This window comes from Amblyomma mixtum, chromosome 4 (genome assembly GCF_055824585.1).
Source record: "Amblyomma mixtum isolate Tamu chromosome 4, ASM5582458v1, whole genome shotgun sequence".
Lineage (NCBI taxonomy): Eukaryota > Metazoa > Arthropoda > Arachnida > Ixodida > Ixodidae > Amblyomma > Amblyomma mixtum.
The window spans coordinates 23862543-23886039 of record NC_143015.1 but is presented as its reverse complement, the minus strand read 5'-3'; the positions used below and the strand labels follow the sequence as shown (position 1 = coordinate 23886039).

The window sequence follows — 23497 nt, the reverse complement described above, 5'->3', positions numbered from 1 at the left end:
AGCATAGCGGAGGGGTCCTGGGTACAAGACAGAACGTTTTACCTAACTTGCGAAGATAAGGTGTCTGGGCCGGGATTGGTTGATGGGACGAATGTGCTGCGATTCTATTCTATATATGTACACCCTTCGTCCTTTCCTCAAACGATGCGAAGCTCCCTGCTGTCGCCGACAACGGCGAACGATAAGAGCATTTGAGGGATTTACCATTACGTTTTGCGAGCCCTTTACGTTGCAGTCGCTTGGCTCCGTGCGCTGGGATAGGATCTTTAGGCAACTGTTACGACCTGTCGCAAAACGTCTTCGATCTTGAACAAGTGACGGCTCCCTGTGCTGTTTCATACAAAAGCGTGTTGATCTTGGGCCGGCAAAGGAGCGCAAAAAGACGAAGAGAGAGAGAAAAAGAGTCCCCCGGTACTTTTATTTCAGTGGGCTAATTGGTGGCTATTTTGTCTGTGACTGACACCATTTATTCATGGGGACCCAAGGAACAAAAGAAAAGCAAAAACGGAAGTTTTCACTGTTGCAATTAACTGTGAACTACTTATAAAGCACGGAGTGAGTAAGAGCGATCTGCCCTACCAGCTGTGTATCATACTGCCACATTTGCCTTAGATTATTTGCCAGGAGGCGCCAGTCACTGCACTTAAAGGTGCAATAAAGGACGTTATGGAAAACTACTTTACCGGCTTTATTTTCTTTTTGGGCTTCCATGAATTTATTGTTAAGGTCGCAGGCAACACGGCCGCAAATTAAGCCCACAGAAATAAATATACCGGAGGACTCTTTGCTTCCCTGAGACTCCTCTGGAAGAAGTGCACACTTCTCTCCATTCCTTGTGGTGCGTGGGTGATCACGATTACCCTCTTTAGTAGGTCCCGCGTCTTCCCCACTATCCACTTCCAGTCTCGCAACACCCATGGATCTGCACTCTTTCGTGTGAGTTGTGAGACACCATCGCATTATGATAGAATTGTTCAGTTCGTGACCAATTCGCGGAATAATGTGTAGTAATACACAACGCATGCTCTCCATGTTCATCGTGATGGCTCATTCCCCCGTTTTGAGCCCATTGAAAAAGTTAAAAGGAGATGAAAGCCGCAAACGATGAATGAGGACGTCCATGCGCAATCGTTACTAAGGCCAATAATAACACCACCTTTATCTGCGGGTAAGTGTCAATCTCAAGGGGCAAAAGACGGGAACAAGAACACTGGTTCGCAATCTAAACTCCACTGACAAAGGGTCCAGAAAACAGCATTTGCACTGATTAAAAGATTATCCCCGGAGCATTGCCTCGGTTATTCAGTCGTAACACGAAACACCCTGGAACCTTTTGGACAATGTTTACAGAGGAAAGAAAGGAAATGGGTATCCAAATTGGGCGGTATACCTTGACTACGGATGCTGAACATCGGAACGCACTCATATATAAGGACACTGTGCGCCCCTGTCTACTACCAGATACATGTCGAGTCAATGGAAGGCTGTCCTGTATATGGGAGGCAGCGGGTTCAATGTCCCCGGTGCCGGTGGCGAAATGCTACCCAGGTTTGCCTGCCCTACACGGGCAGTCGCGTATGCCAGTCTTCCTTCGGACGGAGCATCTTTGGCAAAGTAACAAAGTGTGAAGCAACGACTGGTGGCAGAGTGTAGCAACTCATTGAGTGGGCTGCTCTGACCATAAGCCGTGGGTGGAGCGAACCTGGCTAGCATCCATTGCCATCTTTTTTTTTCTTGCTGCAGATACAGCCGTGCTAATGATGATGATGATGATTATCGATTATGGTTATGTTATAATTGCCGGTTATGGTTATGTTAAATCTAAGCTGCAACTGACCCAATCTCGTGTGAAACGTACTCAAACCTAATAACACCATTATCAAACTCTATCACCTTCTATTCTGTAACTCCCACTGAAGTAGCTGGTTTAATCAGAAACTTAAAAGACAACGCATCGGCAGGGCATGACGATATTAAGGCTTCTCCCGTGAAACACGTGGCAACGTCCATATGTGGTGTCTTAACACACATTGCTAACCTTATGCTTACAACCGGCACGTTCCCAAATTACTTAAAAATAGCTCGTGTGTGTCCCGTACATAAGGGCGGAAACAGAAATGAAATATCAAACTATCGGCCGATCTCTATATTGCCAGTGTTATCTAAAGTGTTTGAGGGAGTAATAAACGTTAGGCTCGAAAGCTTTTTTCATAAATACAATATTATCACTAGCTCGCAATATGGATTCAGGAAGAAAAAGTCTACAGAACAAGCATTGTTAACCATTAAATAGAAAATAATTGATAATGTTGAATGTCGGAAATATACACTTGGTTTATTTCTTGACTTTCGAAAGGCCTTCGACTGCGTTCAGCATGACATTTTATTAGAAAAACTGGCGGATTATGGAGTGCGTGGTATACCTCTTGACTTATTAAGAAGTTATTTGTATAACAGGCTAGTGTATGTGCAAGTTCATGATTGCTCTTCCACTAGTATGATTATAAAACAAGGTGTTCCCCAAGGATCAATTCTGGGACCATTATTATTCATAATATATATTAATGACATAACTAATATTCCTGATTCACCCGATCTAATAATGTATGCTGATGACACAAACGCCTTTTTTACAGAATGTTCTTTGCCTAGATTAGCAATAAGGGTCAATGATTATTTAAATAGGTTAGAGAATTGGTTAATGGCAAATAAACTTGGCCTGAATCTCACGAAAACCACATACATAATATTTAGACCCATCAACTCTACTGTACAATGTGCTGTAGTTATAAAATACAAAAACAATATCATAGCACAAGTGTCCAACCACAAATTTCTAGGTGTTTGGTTCAATGAAAACCTTTCATGGAATGTGCAAGTTTCAAATTTAGTGAAAGATCTCAGTAAAACTGTGGGATGTCTTTACAAAATTACTAACTTAATACCAACTTGGCTCAAGATTTCATTGTATTATGCTCTTTTTTATTCCAAAATATCATACTGTATTCTTGTTTGGGGAACCACTGGATCCGGTAACTTTAATAGATTGCTTGTTCTCCAGAAAAAAGCTCTAAGAGCCATTGAAGGCTATTATGGGAGACCGCGAGACATACCTACAGAACCATTATACAAAAAACATGCTATTCTACCAGTACAACAAATTTATTATTTTCGTTTATTGCAGTATATTCACCATAACAGATTGTATGCCACTCTACCTGACAGACCTGCCATAATGTACCATCTGAGAACACGAAAAAAACTTGTGCCCATCACTCGGACTAACTACGGGAAACAGAAATTAACTTTCCAGGTACCATTTGTCATCAACCAAACTTCACTAGAACGGGAATTCTCGTCATCAACTAAGGTATTTAAAAAATGTATAAAAAAATATTTGGAAGAGAATCCTGTTTAGTTCTTTGGCCTATACTTGCTATAATATGTTTTGACTAGTCTTTGCTTATATGAAAACATCCTGCGGCATAAAATTTGTCAATTCATGCTTGTTTATGTCATATTGTTGTTATATTATTTGTTGTGTGGGGTTACTGGCACGGTTCGGACCCTGAACTCAGGGCCAACGCCACTCCGCTAGCTCGACCACACCTGTGGCCGCGAAGAACAACACCTCCGAGGAATAAGCCCGCAGGCAAGAGCTTTAATTGGGATCTCCCAATGTCTTTCCTCGGTCGCGCGCAGGCAGCAGCGGCAGGCAACAGGCACAGGACACAGGCACAGGAGACAGGCACAGAGGAGTTCAGGTCACCTGGGCCGTCGCTGGTGCCGCGTCCGCTCTCTCTCAGGGCTCGCTGTCAACTCTCCATGATCCATCCGACTGTCCCGAGGGCGCGGCCCGCGCGGCCGCCGAAACCGAGAGCGGTGGGCAAGGAGGGCTGCCCACGTGACGACGCGTAGTCGCGGGCGCCTCCCCTCCGCTCCCTCCGCCGCTGCGCCTAGTCTGGGGCCGCCAGAGGAAGAGCCGCGGTAGGCCACGAGAGAGAGAAGGGTGCATCCGGCGGGCGAGGGGCAACATGGATCCCCACACCCTCCCTCTCTCAATAGTGACCTCCACCCGCTGAAGCGTACTCGGCGGATCAGCAGGTCCAGGCCGCCTTTGCGGAGACTGGGCCCCGGGATGGTAGCTCTGCGCCTGGGGCGCGCGCCAGACCAGGATGGCGCCCGCGAAAGCCGGCCTGCTCCGCATTCAGGCCGCCCATCGTCAGCGCGCCCCGCGCTGTTCCGGAACCGCCGCCGATGCCCCGTGCGATGGTGTGGGGGCGAAGTTCGGCGTCTCGCTCCCCGGCCGCGCGCCGCTCTCCGTGGCCGTCGCTGAAGCCAGGGCCGTAAATCAGGGCAGCCGGTGGGGGCTCGGTTCCTCCGAGCGGGCGTCTTGCAGTGCTCCGGGTACAGGAACTACCCCGGCTTGTGTATCCACACAGGCAGGGTGGGCACGAGACCTCTCGCACCAGGCTTTGCCGTGGTCGGCATGGGTCACATTCGGCGATCTCGCCCAGTTCGGATATTGTGACGTCGGGGGCAAGGATCTCCTTGCATTCGGTCCACCGTGCGCGATCTCGCGCGTCTGGCGTTCCTTCGCCGTGGTCGGCATGGGTCACATTCGGCGATCTCGCCGAGTTCGGATGTTGTGACGTCGGGGGCAAGGACCTCCTTGCATTAGGCCCACCGTGCGCGATCTCGCGCGTCTGGCGTTCCTTCGCCGTTTGCTCGATCTCGAGCTGTTTTGGCCAACCGACGCCGCCGTGTGCGTGATCTCACGTTTTCGGCATTCTCCCGTTCCCCCAGCGAGCTCGCTGGCTTCGGGTATCATAGCGATGCCTGTAGAGATCTCTCTGGGCTTCGCTCGCCTCTGCGCAATCTTGCGCGGGTGGCGTTTCTGCTTCCACAGCAACCTCCCTCTGGAAGTACTGTTTCAGCTCTCCCACGTGAATGGGTCCGCTGATTCGGCCCGATCTCGGGTCTTTCAGCCGGTAGTTTAGCCGCGAAAGCTTCTCAGCGATCAGGAAGGGTCCCACCCATTTGGGCGCTAGACTGGCCGCGAAACCTGCGGCTGCATCGCTCGTGTACGTCTCAGTGTGTCTCTCTTTGTCCCTTGTGTGTATTTTTGCGCTGAATTCAATTTAACATGCTTCACCAACTAGCCCGGCAGCTTGCTCTCCTGGGCTGCATCGCTGAGTGCGTGATTGCGCTTGAGAACGAGGTCTCCCATCTGAAAGTCCACGTCTCTGTGTGCGCGATCATAAGTGGCCTTATGACTTGCCCTGGCCTTCGCGCGGCTGCGGTTCGCCTCCTTAATGGCATTTGCCAAACGCTCGCGCAATCGCCTTGCGTAGTCGTCAACATCTGCCGTGACTTCGCGGACACTCTCCGACCCTTCCATGAGAATTGTGTCCATAGGCGTGTTCAGCTCTCTGCCAAACATGAGAAAAGCCGGCGTGAAGCCGGTCGAGCGATTTGTGCTCGTGCGCAGAGCGAAGGAGATGGCGTCCAAGTGCTCGTCCCAATCATTGTGCGATCTCGCATATGCGCCCAGGAGCGGCTTGATATCTCGATTTCGGCGCTCGCTCACATTGGACTGGGGATGGTAGCACGTGGTTTTCTGCTGCCGGACACCCATTGCTGCACACGTATCACGGAAAACTTTCGATGTGAAATACGTGGCATTGTCAGTGATCAGCCGCTTTGGGAAGCCGTAGCGGCAAAACACTTCACACAGCTTTGCCAGGATCTCCCGGGCAGTCGCTTTTCGCAGCGGGTACAATTCAGCGATCCCACTGAAGTGACACGTGACTACCAGCACGTATTTGTACCCTCGTTTGCTGCGCGGCAGCGGCCCCATCAAATCGCACGCCAGGATCTCCCAGGGTTTGGTGCTTATGACGGGTTGGAGTAAGCCGGGTGCCTTTCCACCTCTAGGCTTTCTCTCTTGGCATACGTGGCATGTTCGTACATATCTACATACGTCAGCCTTCATTCCCGGCCAGGTAGCAAACCGACAAAGCTTCTGCCATGTCTTTGGAGCGCTCCCGTGACCGTCTGCGTCGTGATAGTGCCGCATAGCGGCGCGCCGCAGTTTGCGCGGAATAACGGCTTTGAAACTCTCATCCGAGGCCTCTTTGCCTGGCACGTATTTTAGCAAAGCTCCATCACGGTCCAGCAGGAAGTTCTCCAACTCACTCGCCGCAATACCAGCGACACTAGAGTTAGCGCCAACCACACTACCAGTGGCTTCACAGCGCAATTTGGCCTGACTCGTCGGAGTGTCTGTCTCTTCACTAAGACTATTGATCAACTCCTGACAGAATGGGTCTTCCTGCTGAGCCCTGACAAGCTCTTCCCTGCTGAACGCAACCTCGAGAGGGATCCCCGCTCCAACGAGGTGCACGTGCTCTCGGGGCTTCGAAAACGGGGCACTCCCCGCAACGAGCTCCTTCCGCAGAGGGGGAGACAGCTGCCACTCTGCCTCCTCCTCGTCCTGGCCGGCCGGTTGGGTGTCAGTGACCGGCGCCCGTGACAGCGCATCGGCGACTACATTTGCAGTGCCTTTGCGGTAACGCACTTCGAACTCGAAGCGTTGCAGTGTCAGGGCCCATCGCGCAAGCCTCCCGCTGGGCTCACGCAGGCGTTTCAGCCAGGTTAAGGCCATATGGTCGGTCTCGACCGTGAATTTTGTTCCCTCTACGTACATCTCGAACCTTCGAGGTGCGTAGATGATGGCCAGGCATTCCTTTTCTGTCGCTGAGTAATTGCGTTCTGCCGGCGTCAGGGCGCGGCTCGCAAATGCCACAGGTAGGAGTTCATGCCCCTCCATCTGAAGGAGTACTGCTCCCACCCCGATATCACAGGCATCTGTCTGGATAACAAATGGGCGGTTCAGGTCGGGCAGCTTCAAAGCCGCCGTCTCAGCGATAGCGTGCGAGAGCTGATGAAAGCTCTTTTCCTGCTCGTCTCCCCATATCCACGGAGAAGACTTTCTCAGCAATCTTGCCAAGGGCGCTTGCAGTCGCACACAGTTAGGAATGAAATGGCGATAGTATCCCACCATGCCAAGGTAACGGCGAACACCGCTCACATCTTTAGGCGCAGGAAACTCCAGGATCCCCCGAAGCTTCTCTGGATCGGGAGACACCTGTCCCCGTTTTACTCGATATCCAAGCAAGCTCACCTGAGCCTGGCAGATTTGCACCTTTGCGGGATTGAGCGTGATGCCAGCCGCCCTGAGATTTCCCAGGACATCTCTCAGGTGATCGAGGTGCTCCTCGAAAGTTTGAGAGTAGACGATCACATCGTCCAGGTATGCGAGAGCGTGATGCCATCTGGCGTCTCCGAGTACACGGTCCATCAGCCTTTGGAATGTGCTCGGAGCTCCGGACAAACCGAAAGGCATTCTCGTGAAGTGAAACAGACCTCTGTGACACGTGAAGGCCGTTTTGCACTCATCGCCCGGTCGCATTCCGACCTGCAGGTACCCCTTGCTTGCGTCAAGAATCGAGAAGAACTTAGCGCCGCCGAGATTTGAGACGATCTCGTCTATTCTCGGGAAGGGGTACGCATCTTTCTTTGTGACCGCATTCAGCCGCCGATAGTCAACGCACAAGCGCCACGTGCGATCTTCCTTCGGCACAAGAACCACTGGGAACCCCCAGGGACTGGCAGAGCGGCATATGAGACCAGCATCGAGCAACTCCTGGAGCGCCTCGTCGATAGCTTGCCGTCTGGCAGCACTGACGGGCCTTGGGTTACATTTCCAGGGCAGCGCGTCACTCGTATCTATGCGGTGCTGCACCAAACTAGTGCATCCCGGCTGGTCCGTGAATATCTCGTCAAAGTCATCCAACAACGACAAGAGGCGGTCACGTTCGAGCTGTGTCAGCACACCGGCATCTGCCAGTAAGTTGTGCATTTTCGTCCCCGATCTCGGAGGAAAGCCGGGCTGACAGGCCGCCGCTGCCGATCTCGGCATTGGGCGGGGAAACCCGCTGTCTCTTAGCTCGCCGACATCTGTCGGTACAGCCTGCTTTCCCTTCTCCGACCTCGGAGAGGGCGCATTGGAGCGGGCCGCTGCTGCCGATCCCGGCATTTGGCGGTGCGGGCTTTGCTCGTGGGAGGTATTTCGCTCCTCCGCGGGCGTGTCGGCCGTGCGTTCTGACAACGATCTCGTTGCAGTCGGCGGGTCGACAAAGGGCCTCAGTGGGGCGCACGGGCTCTCCCGATATCCGCCACGGGCGATGTATACAACCAGTCCAGTTTTCGCCAAGAACTCTCGGCCTAGAATAACTGGCACTGTGAGACCAGGCAGGTGAACGAAACGCATTCTGCGCACACGCTGATCCCAGCGCACTGCGAGGCGAACGTCACCACAGGACCGCACTTCTCCGCTAGCTAGCTGGAGTGGCGTCCTTCGCTGTCGCAACCGAACGGATCTCCGCCGGAGCTGGGAAACGACCTCGTCTCCTATTAGCGAGATGCTTGCCCCCGTGTCCAGCAACGCCTTAAAGGTTCTCCCCGCAACTGCGAGGGCCATGAAAGGCGCAGGCGTGTTAGTTGGTTCTCCAACTTTGAATGCGGACGTGACGGGGATGGGCTCCCGAGCATTGGTAGCCTCCGCCGTTGCTGCTACCGGCGGCCTGCCTCGTTTCCCGATCTCGAGGGGCAGTTTCTGGCTATGTGACCACTCTGGCCACAATTAAAGCAGCGCACAGATCTCCATGCTTCTCGCTGCGACGCTCGGGGGGTCTCAGTGGCACCTCGGCCATCCAGCCGTACACGGATCTCCGTGGGTGCTTTCTGAGCAGGTGTGGGCTTTTGTCGCGGTACCCCGCAGATCTCCGGGGGTTGCGTATCAGCACTCCGCAGCCCGTACCTGTAGGGATCCAGAGTACGATCCGATATTGCGAACGGCATCCGCTCGTTCGTGAACGCACCTGCCATGGGAGTGATCTCACCCCTTATCGCTGCAACGCCGCTCCAGGCACACCTTGGCTCGAGGCACTCCTCAGCCGGCGGTGGGGGCCGGTATTTACGGGCCGCTGAAATTTGAGCCTGGACTCGGCGCGCTTCAACGGCAAGCTCGTTCATATCGCTGCATCTGCAGCCCCTCAAGTAGAGGGAAAATGTCGGATGGCTCTGCCGGATGACACGTTCCACTCGCTCCGAACTCGGAGCTCCTGGGTCTGCATATTCATACAGCTCTTGCATCGCTCGTACGAACTCGACAAGCGATTCATCCGGGGCCTGTGTCCGCAGTTCAAGCTCTCGTCGCATACGCAGCTTGTAATCGTATGGAAGGAACTCCTCCCTGAACAAGCGTCGAAAATCAGCCATGTTGCCTGCTGTGTGGCCAACCAACTGGTACCACCGGGCGGCTTGATCAACGAGTGCGACGGGGAGAACTCGTCTCAGAATCTCGCTCTCGCTCAGGTCACTCGCTAGCTCGTACCGGCGCAGGGCCAGCAGAAAGTCATTCGCACTTTGCTTGTCGCTGTAGCCACTGTAATTCGGTATCGGCACTCCGATCCGAGGGCCGGGCGAGCGCGCTAATTGCAACATCTGCTGCAAAGCGTTTGCGAGGACGTTTGCGATGTTCTCTCCCTCTGCCGGACACACTGCGCGCTCTTCAGCCACCTGGCTGGGTGCGCGTCCCACATTTGCGGGCGTAGTTAGAGCGGGGCCAACTGGCCAGCTTTTGTTGCCTTCGCCAACTGGCGGTGGCTTGTAGTGGTGCTCGGGACCTCCCGGACCAAGTTGCGCTGCGTCACCCTCTGCCATCTGGCGGGGAGCGCGGCCCGCATCTGCGGGCGTCGACGCAGTTAGACCACCTGGTCTGAATGCGTGCGCAGGAGTTGAAAGGAGCGAGTAGCCGACGCCAACTGGCAATGGCTCTACGAGCAGTCCAGGATCTCCTGGGTCGAAACTCGGTTTGCGAACCGCATCTGCGGACGCGCCTGAGACGTAGCGGAGCGTTTGGAAGCCACTGACACCTGACTTTGGCTTTCCTTGCTGGCCGGGATCTCCCGGAGCGTAACCAGTTGCGCGACCCGCATCTGCGGGAGCGCCTGGGGACACGTTCAGCAGAACGGAACTCCTGTAGCCACAGCCATCTGGCTGCTCCAGCTCGGAGTATTCACCAGGAACTCCTGGCGCAATATTTCGGGCGCCAGCCGCGCCTGCGGCTTCATGCATAGCGCCCGACGGACCTTGCGCTACCGCATCCGCGGTCGGTTTAGATGTGGCCACGGAAACGATGCTCGAGATCTCCCGTGCTTCGCCGCATACATCAGCCAACATCATTAGGTCCGGCAGCCCGTAGCGCGGGCTGGTCATGCTGTTCTTCGTGAGCTAGCACGCCACCTGGAACTCCAGAGGGGCCCCACGTTGGTGCGCCAAAATGTGGGGTTACTTGCACGGTTCGGACCCTGAAATCAGGGCCAACGCCACTCCGCTAGCTCGACCACACCTGTGGCCGCGAAGAACACACCTCCGAGGAATAAGCCCGCAGGCAAAACCTTTAATTGGGATCTCCCAATGTATTTCCTCGGTCGCGCGCAGGCAGCAGCGGCAGGCAACAGGCACAGGACACAGGCACAGGAGACAGGCACATAACAGTTCGGGTTACCTGGGCCGCCGCTGGTGTCGCGTCCGCTCTCTCTCAAGGCTCGCTGTCAACTGTCGCTCCGCGATCCTGCAGCATCCGGAGCGCACCACAAAACACCACCGCACCGCACACTCTCGCACTACCGGGAACCGTTCTCAGAACACAGTCGAACCACCGCAGGCGCTCCGCGCAGTAAGTCAGCAGAAGGCACAAACAGAGCAGCTATAGTTGCATGCGCGTGTTCGCGCGGCCCGCGACTCATATTCCATTCCTCTAGACCATGGCTGAACACGCTTAATTCGGATAATGCGACGCCGGTGGCAGATAACGCCGTGCATAGAGCCCATCAGTGCGCAAACTCACGCGCGGCGTGGCCTCTGTCTGTCCTCGGCTTCTCCCGGTGATCTCCCCTCCGACCCGGATAGTGTAACACCTGCAGCGGTCGGCACCTCGTCCGTCGTCAGCTCGTTCCAGCGCAGCTCCAGGAACCGCCGCGGCCGCCGCCCAGGGCGACGGTGTCGGAGCAAAGTTCGGCGGCTCGATCCCCAGCCGCGCGCCGCTCTCCGTGACCGTCGCTGAAGCCAGGGCCGTAAATCAGGGCAGCCGGTGGGGGCCCGGCTCCTCCGGGCGGGCGTCCTGCAGTGCTCCGGGTACAGGAACTACACCGGCTTGTGTATCCACACAGGCAGGGTGGGCACGAGACCTCTCGCACCAGGCTTTGCCGTGGTCGGCATGGGTCACATTCGGCGATCTCGCCCAGTTCGGATATTGTGACGTCGGGGGCAAGGACCTCCTTGCTTTAGGCCCACCGTGCGCGATCTCGCGCGTCTGGCGTTCCTTCGCCGTTTGCTCGATCTCGAGCAGTTTTGGCAACCGACGCCGCCGTGTGCGTGATCTCACGCGTTCGGCATTCTCCCGTTGCTCCAGCGAGCTCGCTGGCTTCGGGTATTATAGCGATGCCTGTAGAGATCTCTCTGGGCTTCGCTCGCCTCTGCACAATCCTGCGCGGGTGGCTTTTCTGCTTCCACAGCAACCTCCCTCTGGAAGTACTGTTTCAGCTCTCCCACGTGAATGGGTCCACTGATTCGGCCCGATCTCGGGTCTTTCAGCCGGTAGTTAAGCCGCGAAAGCTTCTCAGCGATCAGGAAGGGTCCCACCCATTTGGGCGCTAGACTGGCCGCGAAACCTGCGGCTGCATCGCTGAGTGCGTGATTGCGCTTGAGAACGAGGTCTCCCATCTGAAAGTCCACGTCTCTGTGTGCGCGATCATAAGTGGCCTTTTGACTTGCCCTGGCCTTCGCGCGGCTGCGGTTCGCCTCCTTAATGGCATTTGCCAAACGCTCGCGCAATCGCCTTGCGTAGTCGTCAACATCTGCCGTGACTTCGCGGACACTCTCCGACCCTTCCATGAGAATTGTGTCCATAGGCGTGTTCAGCTCTCTGCCAAACATGAGAAAAGCCGGCGTGAAGCCGGTCGAGCGATTTGTGCTCGTGCGCAGAGCGAAGGAGATGGCGTCCAAGTGCTCGTCCCAATCATTGTGCGATCTCGCATATGCGCCCAGGAGCGGCTTGATATCTCGATTTCGGCGCTCGCTCACATTGGACTGGGGATGGTAGCACGTGGTTTTCTGCTGCCGGACACCCATTGCTGCACACGTATCACGGAAAACTTTCGATGTGAAATACGTGGCATTGTCAGTGATCAGCCGCTTTGGGAAGCCGTAGCGGCAAAACACTTCACACAGCTTTGCCAGGATCTCCCGGGCAGTCGCTTTTCGCAGCGGGTACAATTCAGCGATCCCACTGAAGTGACACGTGACTACCAGCACGTATTTGTACCCTCGTTTGCTGCGCGGCAGCGGCCCCATCAAATCGCACGCCAGGATCTCCCAGGGTTTGGTGCTTATGACGGGTTGGAGTAAGCCGGGTGCCTTTCCACCTCTAGGCTTTCTCTCTTGGCATACGTGGCATGTTCGTACATATCTACATACGTCAGCCTTCATTCCCGGCCAGGTAGCAAACCGACAAAGCTTCTGCCATGTCTTTGGAGCGCTCCCGTGACCGTCTGCGTCGTGATAGTGCCGCATAGCGGCGCGCCGCAGTTTGCGCGGAATAACGGCTTTGAAACTCTCATCCGAGGCCTCTTTGCCTGGCACGTATTTTAGCAAAGCTCCATCACGGTCCAGCAGGAAGTTCTCCAACTCACTCGCCGCAATACCAGCGACACTAGAGTTAGCGCCAACCACACTACCAGTGGCTTCACAGCGCAATTTGGCCTGACTCGTCGGAGTGTCTGTCTCTTCACTAAGACTATTGATCAACTCCTGACAGAATGAGTCTTCCTGCTGAGCCCTGACAAGCTCTTCTCTGCTGAACGCAACCTCGAGAGGGATCCCCGCTCCAACGAGGTGCACGTGCTCTCGGGGCTTCGAAAACGGGGCACTCCCCGCAACGAGCTCCTTCCGCAGAGGGGGAGACAGCTGCCACTCTGCCTCCTCCTCGTCCTGGCCGGCCGGTTGGGTGTCAGTGACCGGCGCCCGTGACAGCGCATCGGCGACTACATTTGCAGTGCCTTTGCGGTAACGCACTTCGAACTCGAAGCGTTTCAGTGTCAGGGCCCATCGCGCAAGCCTCCCGCTGGGCTCACGCAGGCGTTTCAGCCAGGTTAAGGGCATATGGTCGGTCTCGACCGTGAACTTTGTTCTCTCTACGTACATCTCGAACCTTCGAAGTGCGTAGATGATGGCCAGGCATTCCTTTTCTGTCGCTGAGTAATTGCGTTCTGCCGGCGTCAGGGCGCGGCTCGCAAATGCCACAGGTAGGAGTTCATGCCCCTCCATCTGAAGGAGTACTGCTCCCACCCCGATATCACAGGCATCTGTCTGGATAACAAATGGGCGGTTCAGGTCGGGCAGCTTCAAAGCCGCCGTCTCAGCGATAGCGTGCGAGAGCTGATGAAAGCTCTTTTCCTGCTCGTCTCCCCATATCCACGGAGAAGACTTTCTCAGCAATCTTGCCAAGGGCGCTTGCAGTCGCACACAGTTAGGAATGAAATGGCGATAGTATCCCACCATGCCAAGGTAACGGCGAACACCGCTCACATCTTTAGGCGCAGGAAACTCCAGGATCCCCCGAAGCTTCTCTGGATCGGGAGACACCTGTCCCCGTTTTACTCGATATCCAAGCAAGCTCACCTGAGCCTGGCAGATTTGCACCTTTGCGGGATTGAGCGTGATGCCAGCCGCCCTGAGATTTCCCAGGACATCTCTCAGGTGATCGAGGTGCTCCTCGAAAGTTTGAGAGTAGACGATCACATCGTCCAGGTATGCGAGAGCGTGATGCCATCTGGCGTCTCCGAGTACACGGTCCATCAGCCTTTGGAATGTGCTCGGAGCTCCGGACAAACCGAAAGGCATTCTCGTGAAGTGAAACAGACCTCTGTGACACGTGAAGGCCGTTTTGCACTCATCGCCCGGTCGCATTCCGACCTGGAGGTACCCCTTGCTTGCGTCAAGAATCGAGAAGAACTTAGCGCCGCCGAGATTTGAGACGATCTCGTCTATTCTCGGGAAGGGGTACGCATCTTTCTTTGTGACCGCATTCAGCCGCCGAACTCGGAGCTCCTGGGTCTGCATATTCATACAGCTCTTGCATCGCTCGTACGAACTCGACAAGCGATTCATCCGGGGCCTGTGTCCGCAGTTCAAGCTCTCGTCGCATACGCAGCTTGTAATCGTATGGAAGGAACTCCTCCCTGAACAAGCGTCGAAAATCAGCCATGTTGCCTGCTGTGTGGCCAACCAACTGGTACCACCGGGCGGCTTGATCAACGAGTGCGACGGGGAGAACTCGTCTCAGAATCTCGCTCTCGCTCAGGTCACTCGCTAGCTCGTACCGGCGCAGGGCCAGCAGAAAGTCATTCGCACTTTGCTTGTCGCTGTAGCCACTGTAATTCGGTATCGGCACTCCGATCCGAGGGCCGGGCGAGCGCGCTAATTGCAACATCTGCTGCAAAGCGTTTGCGAGGACGTTTGCGATGTTCTCTCCCTCTGCCGGACACACTGCGCGCTCTTCAGCCACCTGGCTGGGTGCGCGTCCCACATTTGCGGGCGTAGTTAGAGCGGGGCCAACTGGCCAGCTTTTGTTGCCTTCGCCAACTGGCGGTGGCTTGTAGTGGTGCTCGGGACCTCCCGGACCAAGTTGCGCTGCGTCACCCTCTGCCATCTGGCGGGGAGCGCGGCCCGCATCTGCGGGCGTTGACGCAGTTAGACCACCTGGTCTGAATGCGTGCGCAGGAGTTGAAAGGAGCGAGTAGCCGACGCCAACTGGCAATGGCTCTACGAGCAGTCCAGGATCTCCTGGGTCGAAACTCGGTTTGCGAACCGCATCTGCGGACGCGCCTGAGACGTAGCGGAGCGTTTGGAAGCCACTGACACCTGACTTTGGCTTTTCTTGCTGGCCGGGATCTCCCGGAGCGTAACCAGTTGCGCGACCCGCATCTGCGGGAGCGCCTGGGGACACGTTCAGCAGAACGGAACTCCTGTAGCCACAGCCATCTGGCTGCTCCAGCTCGGAGTATTCACCAGGAACTCCTGGCGCAATATTTCGGGCGCCAGCCGCGCCTGCGGCTTCATGCATAGCGCCCGACGGACCTTGCGCTACCGCATCCGCGGTCGGTTTAGATGTGGCCACGGAAACGATGCTCGAGATCTCCCGTGCTTCGCCGCATACATCAGCCAACATCATTAGGTCCGGCAGCCCGTAGCGCGGGCTGGTCATGCTGTTCTTCGTGAGCTAGCACGCCACCTGGAACTCCAGAGGGGCCCCACGTTGGTGCGCCAAAATGTGGGGTTACTGGCACGGTTCGGACCCTGAACTCAGGGCCAACGCCACTCCGCTAGCTCGACCACACCTGTGGCCGCGAAGAACAACACCTCCGAGGAATAAGCCCGCAGGCAAGAGCTTTAATTGGGATCTCCCAATGTCTTTCCTCGGTCGCGCGCAGGCAGCAGCGGCAGGCAACAGGCACAGGACACAGGCACAGGAGACAGGCACAGAGGAGTTCAGGTCACCTGGGCCGCCGCTGGTGCCGCGTCCGCTCTCTCTCAGGGCTCGCTGTCAACTCTCCATGATCCATCCGACTGTCCCGAGGGCGCGGCCCGCGCGGCCGCCGAAACCGAGAGCGGTGGGCAAGGAGGGCTGCCCACGTGACGACGCGTAGTCGCGGGCGCCTCCCCTCCGCTCCCTCCGCCGCTGCGCCTAGTCGGGGGCCGCCAGAGGAAGAGCCGCGGTAGGCCACGAGAGAGAGAAGGGTGCATCCGGCGGGCGAGGGGCAACATGGATCCCCACAGTTGTCATTGATGTATTTAATTCATGCTTGTTTATTCATATTGTTATTTTATTTGGTGTGATTGATGTATTCAATTCATGCTTGTTTGTGTCATATTGTTGTTGTATTATTTAGTTTCTTTGTTTGTCCTGCATAGGCGCTAAAGGTGTGTGCTGCCGCCTGTATCGGGGAGCCAAGTCAGGCCTACCGCCTTTTGCTTTGGCTTCCCCTTTCATTCTTGAAAGAAAATAAACACCAAACCAAACCAAACCCAACGAAACTGTTGCTGGTACAGTGACTAGGTGTTCCCTCTAAGTGTGCACAGCACTGTAAGTCGGTCACCTCCTTCCTCTCTATCCTCCCTCACCAATGCGGCAAGGCACACTGCAGAAAGATTAATATGCCAGAAACTATGCTAAATCTTATGTTATTCAGCCCTGAAATATTAATAGGCGTTTCTTCTGAGCATAGAATGTACTTTACAGTCGTCAACAATATGACAGGAAACGAAGTTTGATTATTGATTATTCGATAGTTATACGTAAGAAGCAGAGCTTTTTTGCGTGTTTTCGAAATAGTTTCCATCTTGGCGACAAATAGCCAGAATATAAAATTTAGCGAAGAAATAACCAAACTATTAGCAATTTCGTGCAAAAAATTTGTTCTCTCTCATATTGCTCATGACAGTACACCGCTTATCCCGCTGTCCTCCCACCAAGCCTAGACTGCAGGACTCCGTATTAAACTTGACCTGCAACCAGCGCTATACTATATTAAGCACGCTTTCCCATTAAGTGTGCATGGCACTGTACACTCTGTTGTGCTTTTGCCCACATTCCGCTGGCCTCTCTGGAAACCAGCGCCCCGCGCCCGCCGTCGCGCAAAACAATCCCAGACTCTCATCGGAAATGTCGCGGCTTGCAGCGTGAATCATCCCGCCTCTTCGGCGCGGACCCTTCCTACTCCCCCTCCTCTCCGTCGGTTCGAACTCCTGCGATGCTTCGCTGGCCGCCCTTTCCAGTCTGCAAGCCTTCAAGGGCCGAGCCCTCTCGACCATTCGTCTAATTTGAACGGTGGCCAGTGCCGTGACCTGAAATGAGGGTTTGAACGGCTGGCTGCTGCAACGGACACCAGGCCGCTATAAAAACGGAGCCGCACTGCGCCCGAGCAGCAGACGGGCAGCAGAAGAGCCATAACGCAGGAGCTACGCTCGCCGCCGGCCGCCACCCTTCTTTGTGCTAGCCCGTGGTGCTCTTGGCCTGTGTATCTATCATGTAAAAGCCCTTGTACATATTGTACATAAACGACCTTTGACCCACCGTCGCCTCGACCGTTTCATGGCTCGGAGACCCAGTCCCAACATGGGTGGCAGCGGTGGGATGGTCCTTCCCAACAGTTGTGGCAGCGGTGCGATGCCAAAGTCGCAACAACTCTAAACAGAAATCGGACTATATGGGAATAAAAAGGGAGAAAGCGGTACTTTAGCGCCTTTTCTCTTTGGGGCACGTTTTTCTGCCCAAGCCCTTGGGTAGATTTCCATCACTAAAAATCCGAAATACTGATGTTTGGAAACGCACACAAATTTCTTCTTCCAAACAAGCTAAGTTCTAGTAATTACAAATATTATAACCGAGGTTTTACCCCTCCTCTATTTCATAACTTCAAGTCCTCCGGTGCCGCATTTAAACGCCTCCTGCCGTTACTAACTGCGTCAAGTTATTATGCTTAGCGGTGGGAATATGCCTTCCTTCCTTCGCGCAGCCAAATGAATGACGCGGACTGCCTAGACGGGGAGCGAACAAAACGTGTCACTCAGCAAGCATGCTGCAACGTTGTCCAGAGAAACACGCATTCCAACCAGCGATCTGGAGCACGTTTCCGTTCATAGCTCCGCTAACCGAAAAGCGTGCTTCAACGGGCGATTTAGATTCAAATCCCGAGCTTTTATTGTAGAGGTGGATTTTGTGTTCCTTTCAGGATTCATATTTCTGCTCCTAATTGACGACTGGAATATGCCTCGAGTTTCCCCCACTGCGATGGAAATGTTCACGTTGAAGGCTACACAGAGGAAGGCGGTTGTAATGCAGAGGTGGCTGTTCCTAGCATGACAGAGGGGTCCTGGGTACACGACCGAATGTTTTGCCTACCTTGCGAAGATAAGGTGTCTGGGCCGGGATTGGTTCATGGGACAAATGTGCTGCGATTGTGAACTTGGCTGACACTTATGGCAACTAGATGGTGCCTCGTGCGCCAGCGTTCGTCGCACGCCGGTGCGCTACAGTGAGGCACCCTGCGGCAATCCGAGTGGAAAAATGGTGGCTCAGAAGCAGGGCGGTGATGTAAGGTTACAAGTTCGAGATTAAAATGTGTATCTCAAGATAAACGGTGAACTTGGAGATAGTACCGCAAAGTTCGACGTGCTGTTTATAGAAATATGAAGAGAAAAAAAAGTCGAGCATGGTGGCAACAGCCACCCCAAATTTTCAAAAGGGGTGCTACTATCTTCCGTCCATCCAACTTCATTGCATTTCTTGACAAGATGGAGGAATTAAGTAGGCGTGGCGGCTCAGTGGCCTTCAATTCAATTCAATTCAATTTTATTCAACATCTTGAGGATGTTGAATAAATTGAACCTTGGGGTTCAGTTCCTTCTACTAAGGTCGCACCCACATTATGATAGAGGTTTAATGCTAAAATGCTCGTGTGCTGTGGGTTGTCAGCACGTGCTGAAGACCACCGGGGGGGGGGGGGGGGGGGTGTCTAAATTAATCCGGAGCCCGCTACTACGGCATCCTCCATAGCCCATATGGCGTTTCAGATCGGTACACGCCACAGCTGGCAAGTTGGTATTCCTCCCAAGAAGAGCTACATTTACTCTCAAGGACTAACTGAAAAGGAACATCGGCCATGGTGTTCAAATTGAGGAATCATTCGTCTCAGATACTGAGTGATATAGTTACTCCCATTTTACCTTGTTCTGTCATAGAGCGCGTCACCCTCTAGTTACGCTGGTTAGCTCACTTGGCAGAGGTGGCTGTTCCTAGCATAGCGGAGGGGTCCTGGGTACAAGACAGAACGTTTTACCTAACTTGCGAAGATAAGACGTCTGGGCCAGGATTGGTTGTTGGGACGAATGTGCTGCGATTCCATTCCATATATGTACACCCTTCGTCCTTTCCTCAAGCAATGTGAGATGTCTGGGCCGGGATTAGTTGTTGGGACGAATGTGCAGCGATTCCATTCTATATATGTACACCCTTCGTCCTTTCCTCGCGCACAACAGGCTCTTGTAGTTTGCCCTTAGAATTCTCTTGCCGTTCACTACTCTAGAGCTACTAGCATGACACGCGAGAGTAATTCTTTCCAAAACCGCCTTGTTTACTCCCGCAATCCTCTCCGAATTGGCTCGAAACAGCATAGCTCTCTCCAGTTCAACACACATAGCCCTACTCTAAACTACAATCACGTGTGCTATAGCAGCCTGTAGAATTGAGGGGAAACATCAGGCACTCACCGCGCCGAGGTAGCTGACGTCGGTCGATCCCGCAGATGCCATCCACTCTTGGGACATGGCATCCCACCGCTGCCACCACTGTTGGGACTGGGCATCCGACGGATGCGAGGTGGACGAGAAAGGGTCCACGCCGGCGAGGCGGGATGATTTACGCTGCAAGGCGCAACATGTCCGATGATAGTCTGGGCTTGCTTTGCGCGACGGCGGGCGCGCGGCACTGGTTCTAAGAGAGGCCAGCGGAATGTGGGCAAAAGCACAAAAGAGTGCACAGTGCCATGCACGCTTAATGGGAAAGCGTGCTTAATATAGTACAGCGCTGGTTGCAGGTCAAGTTAAATACGGAGACCTGCAGTCTAGGCTTGGTGGGAGGACAGCGGGATAAGCGGTGTACAGTCATGAGCAATATGAGAGCGAAGAAATGTTTTGCACGAAATTGCTAATTGTATGGTTATTTCTTCGGTAAATTTTATATTCTGTCTATTGTACGCCAAGAGGGAAACTATTTCGAAAACACGCAAAAAAGCTCTGCTTCTTACGTATAACTATGGAATAATCAATAATCAAACTTTGTTTCCTGTCATCTTGTTGTCGACTGTGAATATTTCAGGTTTGAATAACATCAGATTTAGCATAATGTCTCGCATATTAATCTTCCTGCAGTGTGCCTTGCCGCATTGGTGAGGGAGGATAGAGAGGAAGGAGGTGACCGACTTACAGTGCTGTGCACACTTAGAGGGAACACCTAGTCACTGTACCAGCAGCAGTTGCAGCTTAGATTGAACATAATCATAACCGGCAATGATCACATAACCATAATCGATAATCATCATCTTTTGCCCGCCTGTATATGCAGCAAGAAAAAAAAGATGGCATTGGATGCTAGCCAGGTTCGCTCCACCCACGGCTTATGATCAGAGCAGCCCACTCAATGAATTGCTACACTCTGCCACCAGCCGTTGCTTCACACTTTGTTACTTTGCGAAAGATCCTCCGCGCGAAGGAAGACGGGCATATGCGACTGCCCGTGTAGGGCAGGCCAACCTGGGTAGCATTTCGGCACCGGCACCGGAGAGATTGAACCCGCTGCCTCCCATATACAGGACAGCCTTCCAATGAATCGACATGTATCTGGTAGAAGACGGGGGCGCACAGTGTCCTGATGTATGAGTGCGTTCCGATATTCAGCATCTGTAGTCAAGGTACCGCCCAATTTGCATACCGATTTCCTTTGTTTCCTCTGTAAACATTGGGCAAAAGGTTCCAGGGTGTTTCGTGTTACGCCTGAATATCCCAGGCAATGCTCCGGGGATAATCTTTTAATCACTGCAAATGCTGTTTTATGGACCCTTCGTGCGTGGAGTATAGATTGCGAACCAGTGTTCTTGTTCCCGTCTTTTGCCCTTTGAGATTGACTCTTACCCGCAGATAAAGGTGTTGCGATTGTTGGCCTCACGAAAGATTGCACATGGAGGTCCTCATTCCTTGTACGCTGCTTTCATCTCCTTTTAACTTTTTCAATGGGCTCAAAACGGGGGAATGAGCCATCACAATGAACATGGAGAGCATGCGTTCTGTATTAGTACACATTATTCCACCAATTGCCCACGAACTGAACAATTCTAACATAATGCGATGGTGTCCCACTCATCACACGAAAAAGTGTAGATCCATGGGTGTTGCGAGACTGCAGAACTGGGACCGACACGGGACCTACTAAAGAGGGTAATCGTGATCACCCACGCACTACAAGGAATGTAGAGAAGTGTGCACTTCTTCCAGAGGAGTCTCGCGAAAACAAAGAGTCCTCGGGTATATTTATTTCTGTGGGCTTAATTTGCGGCTGTGTTGCCTGCGACCTAAACTATTAATTCATGGAAACCCAAAAAGGAATTTAAACCGATAACGTAGTTTTTCAGAACGTCCTTTATTGCACCTTTAAGTGCAGTGACTGGCGCCTCCTGGCAAATAATCTGAGGCAAATGTGGCAGTATGAAGCACAGCTAATAGGGCAGATCGCTCTTACTCAATCTGTGCATTAAAAATTGTTCACAGTTAATTGCAACAGCAAAAACTTCCGTTTTCTCTTTTCTTTCGTTCTTTGGGTCTCCTTGAATAAATGGTGTCAGTCACAGACAACATAGCCACCAATTAAGCCCACTGAAATAAAAGTACCGGGGGAATCTTTTTCTCTCTCTCTTCCTCTTTTTGCGCTCCTTTGCCGGCCCAAGATCAACACGTTTTTGTATGGAACAGCTCAGGGAGCCGTCACTTGTTCAAGATGGAAGACGTTTTGCGACAGCTCGGAGCAGTTGCCGTAAACATCCTATCCCAGCGCACGGAGCCAAGCGACTGCAACGTAAAGGCTCGCAAACCATAATGGTAAATGCCTCAAATGCTCTTATCGTTCGCCGATGTCGGCGACAGCAGGGAGCTTCACATCGCTTGAGGAAAGGACGAAGGGTGTACATATATATACAATGGAATCGCAGCACATTCGTCCCAGCAACAAATCCCGGCCCAGACATCCTATCTTCACAAGTTAGGTAAAACGTTCTGTCTTCTACCCAGGACCCCTGCGCCATGCTAGGAACAGCCACCTCTGCGAAGTGAGCTAACCAGTGTAACTAGAGGGTGACGCGCTCTAAGACAGAATTAGGTAAAATGGGAGTAACTATATCACGACGAATGCGACGAATGATTCCTCTATATGCGACGAATGATTCCTCAATTGGAAGACCATGGCCGATGTTCCTTTTCAGTTCGTCCTTGAGAGTAAGTGTAGCTCTTCTTGGGAATAATAGGAACTTGCCAGGTGAGGCGTGTACCGATCTGAAACTACATATGGGCTATGGGGGACGCCGTAATAGCGGGTTCCGGATTAATTTAGACCCCCCGCCCCCGCCCCCCCCCCCTGGTGGTCTTCAGCACGTGCTTACAACCTACAGCACACGAGCGTTTTAGAGTTTAACCTCTATCATAATGTGGGTGCGACCTTAGTACAAGCAACTGAATGCCAAAGCCACTGAGCAGCCACACCAACTTAACTCCTCCATCTTGTCAAGAAGTGCAATGAAGCTGGATGGACGGAAGGTAGGAGCACCCCTTTAGAAAATTTGGGGTGGCTGTTACCACCATGCTCGGCTTTTTTTTCTCTTCATATTTCTTTAAACAGCACGTCCAACTTTGCGGTACTATCTACAAGTTCACCGTTTATCTTGAGATACGCTTTTTAATCTCGAACTTTTAACCTTCCATCACCACCCTGCTTCTGAGCCACCATTTTGCCACTCGCATTTCCGCAGAGTGCCTCACTGTAGCGCAGCGCCGTGCGGCGAACCCTGGCGCACGAGGCACCATCTAGTTGCCATAAGTGTCAGGGAAGTTCACAGTCGCAGCACATTTGTCCCATCAACCAATCTCGGCCCAGAAACCTTATCTTCGCGAGGTAGGCAAAACATTCGGTCTTGTAGATCCCTCCGTCATGCTAGGAACAGTCACCTCTGCGTTACAACCGCCTTCCTGTGTGTAGCTTTCAACGTGAACAATTCCATCGCAGTGGGCGAAACGTGAGGCATATTGCTGTCGTCAATCCCGAGCAGAACCATTAATCCTGAAAGGAACACGAAATCCACCTCTACAATAAAAGCTCGGGATTTGAATCTATATCGGCCCTTGAAGCACGCTTTTCGGTTAGCGGAGCTAGGAACGGAAACGTGCTCCGGATCGCTGGTTGAAATGCGTGTTTCTCTGGACAACGTTGCAGCATGCTTGCTGAGTCACATGTTTTGTTCGCTCCCCGTCTAGGAAGTCCGCGTCATTCATTTGGCTGCGGGAAGGAAGGAAGGCATACTTCCACCTCAAAGCATAATAACTTGATGCAGTTAGTAACGGGAGGAGGCGTTTAAATGCGGCACCGGAGGTCTTGAGGTTATGAATTAGAGGAGGGTAAAACCTCGGCTATATTCTTTGTAATTACTAGAACTTAGCTTGTTTGGAAGAAGAAATTTGTTTGTGTTTCCAAACATAAGTATTTCGGATT

General features: G+C 53.3%; 1 protein-coding gene and 1 pseudogene across 1 annotated transcript in view; both read right to left on the bottom strand.

Annotated features, from left to right (window-relative positions):
- LOC149345893 (uncharacterized) overlaps nt 1-15002 on the bottom strand; it is a 33852-nt gene extending 18850 nt beyond the window's left edge. The window contains exons 1-2 of the mRNA XM_089541216.1: nt 14249-15002; nt 8769-9813 (exon numbers count right to left, since the gene is read on the bottom strand). Of these exons, the coding sequence (XP_089397342.1) occupies nt 8769-9813; nt 14249-14839 (1636 nt within the window). The 5' untranslated portion in view covers nt 14840-15002. The remainder of the gene's footprint in view (nt 1-8768; nt 9814-14248) is intronic.
- Nucleotides 15003-19446: 4444 nt separating this feature from the next.
- LOC149345892 (uncharacterized) overlaps nt 19447-23497 on the bottom strand; it is a 99085-nt pseudogene continuing 95034 nt past the window's right edge.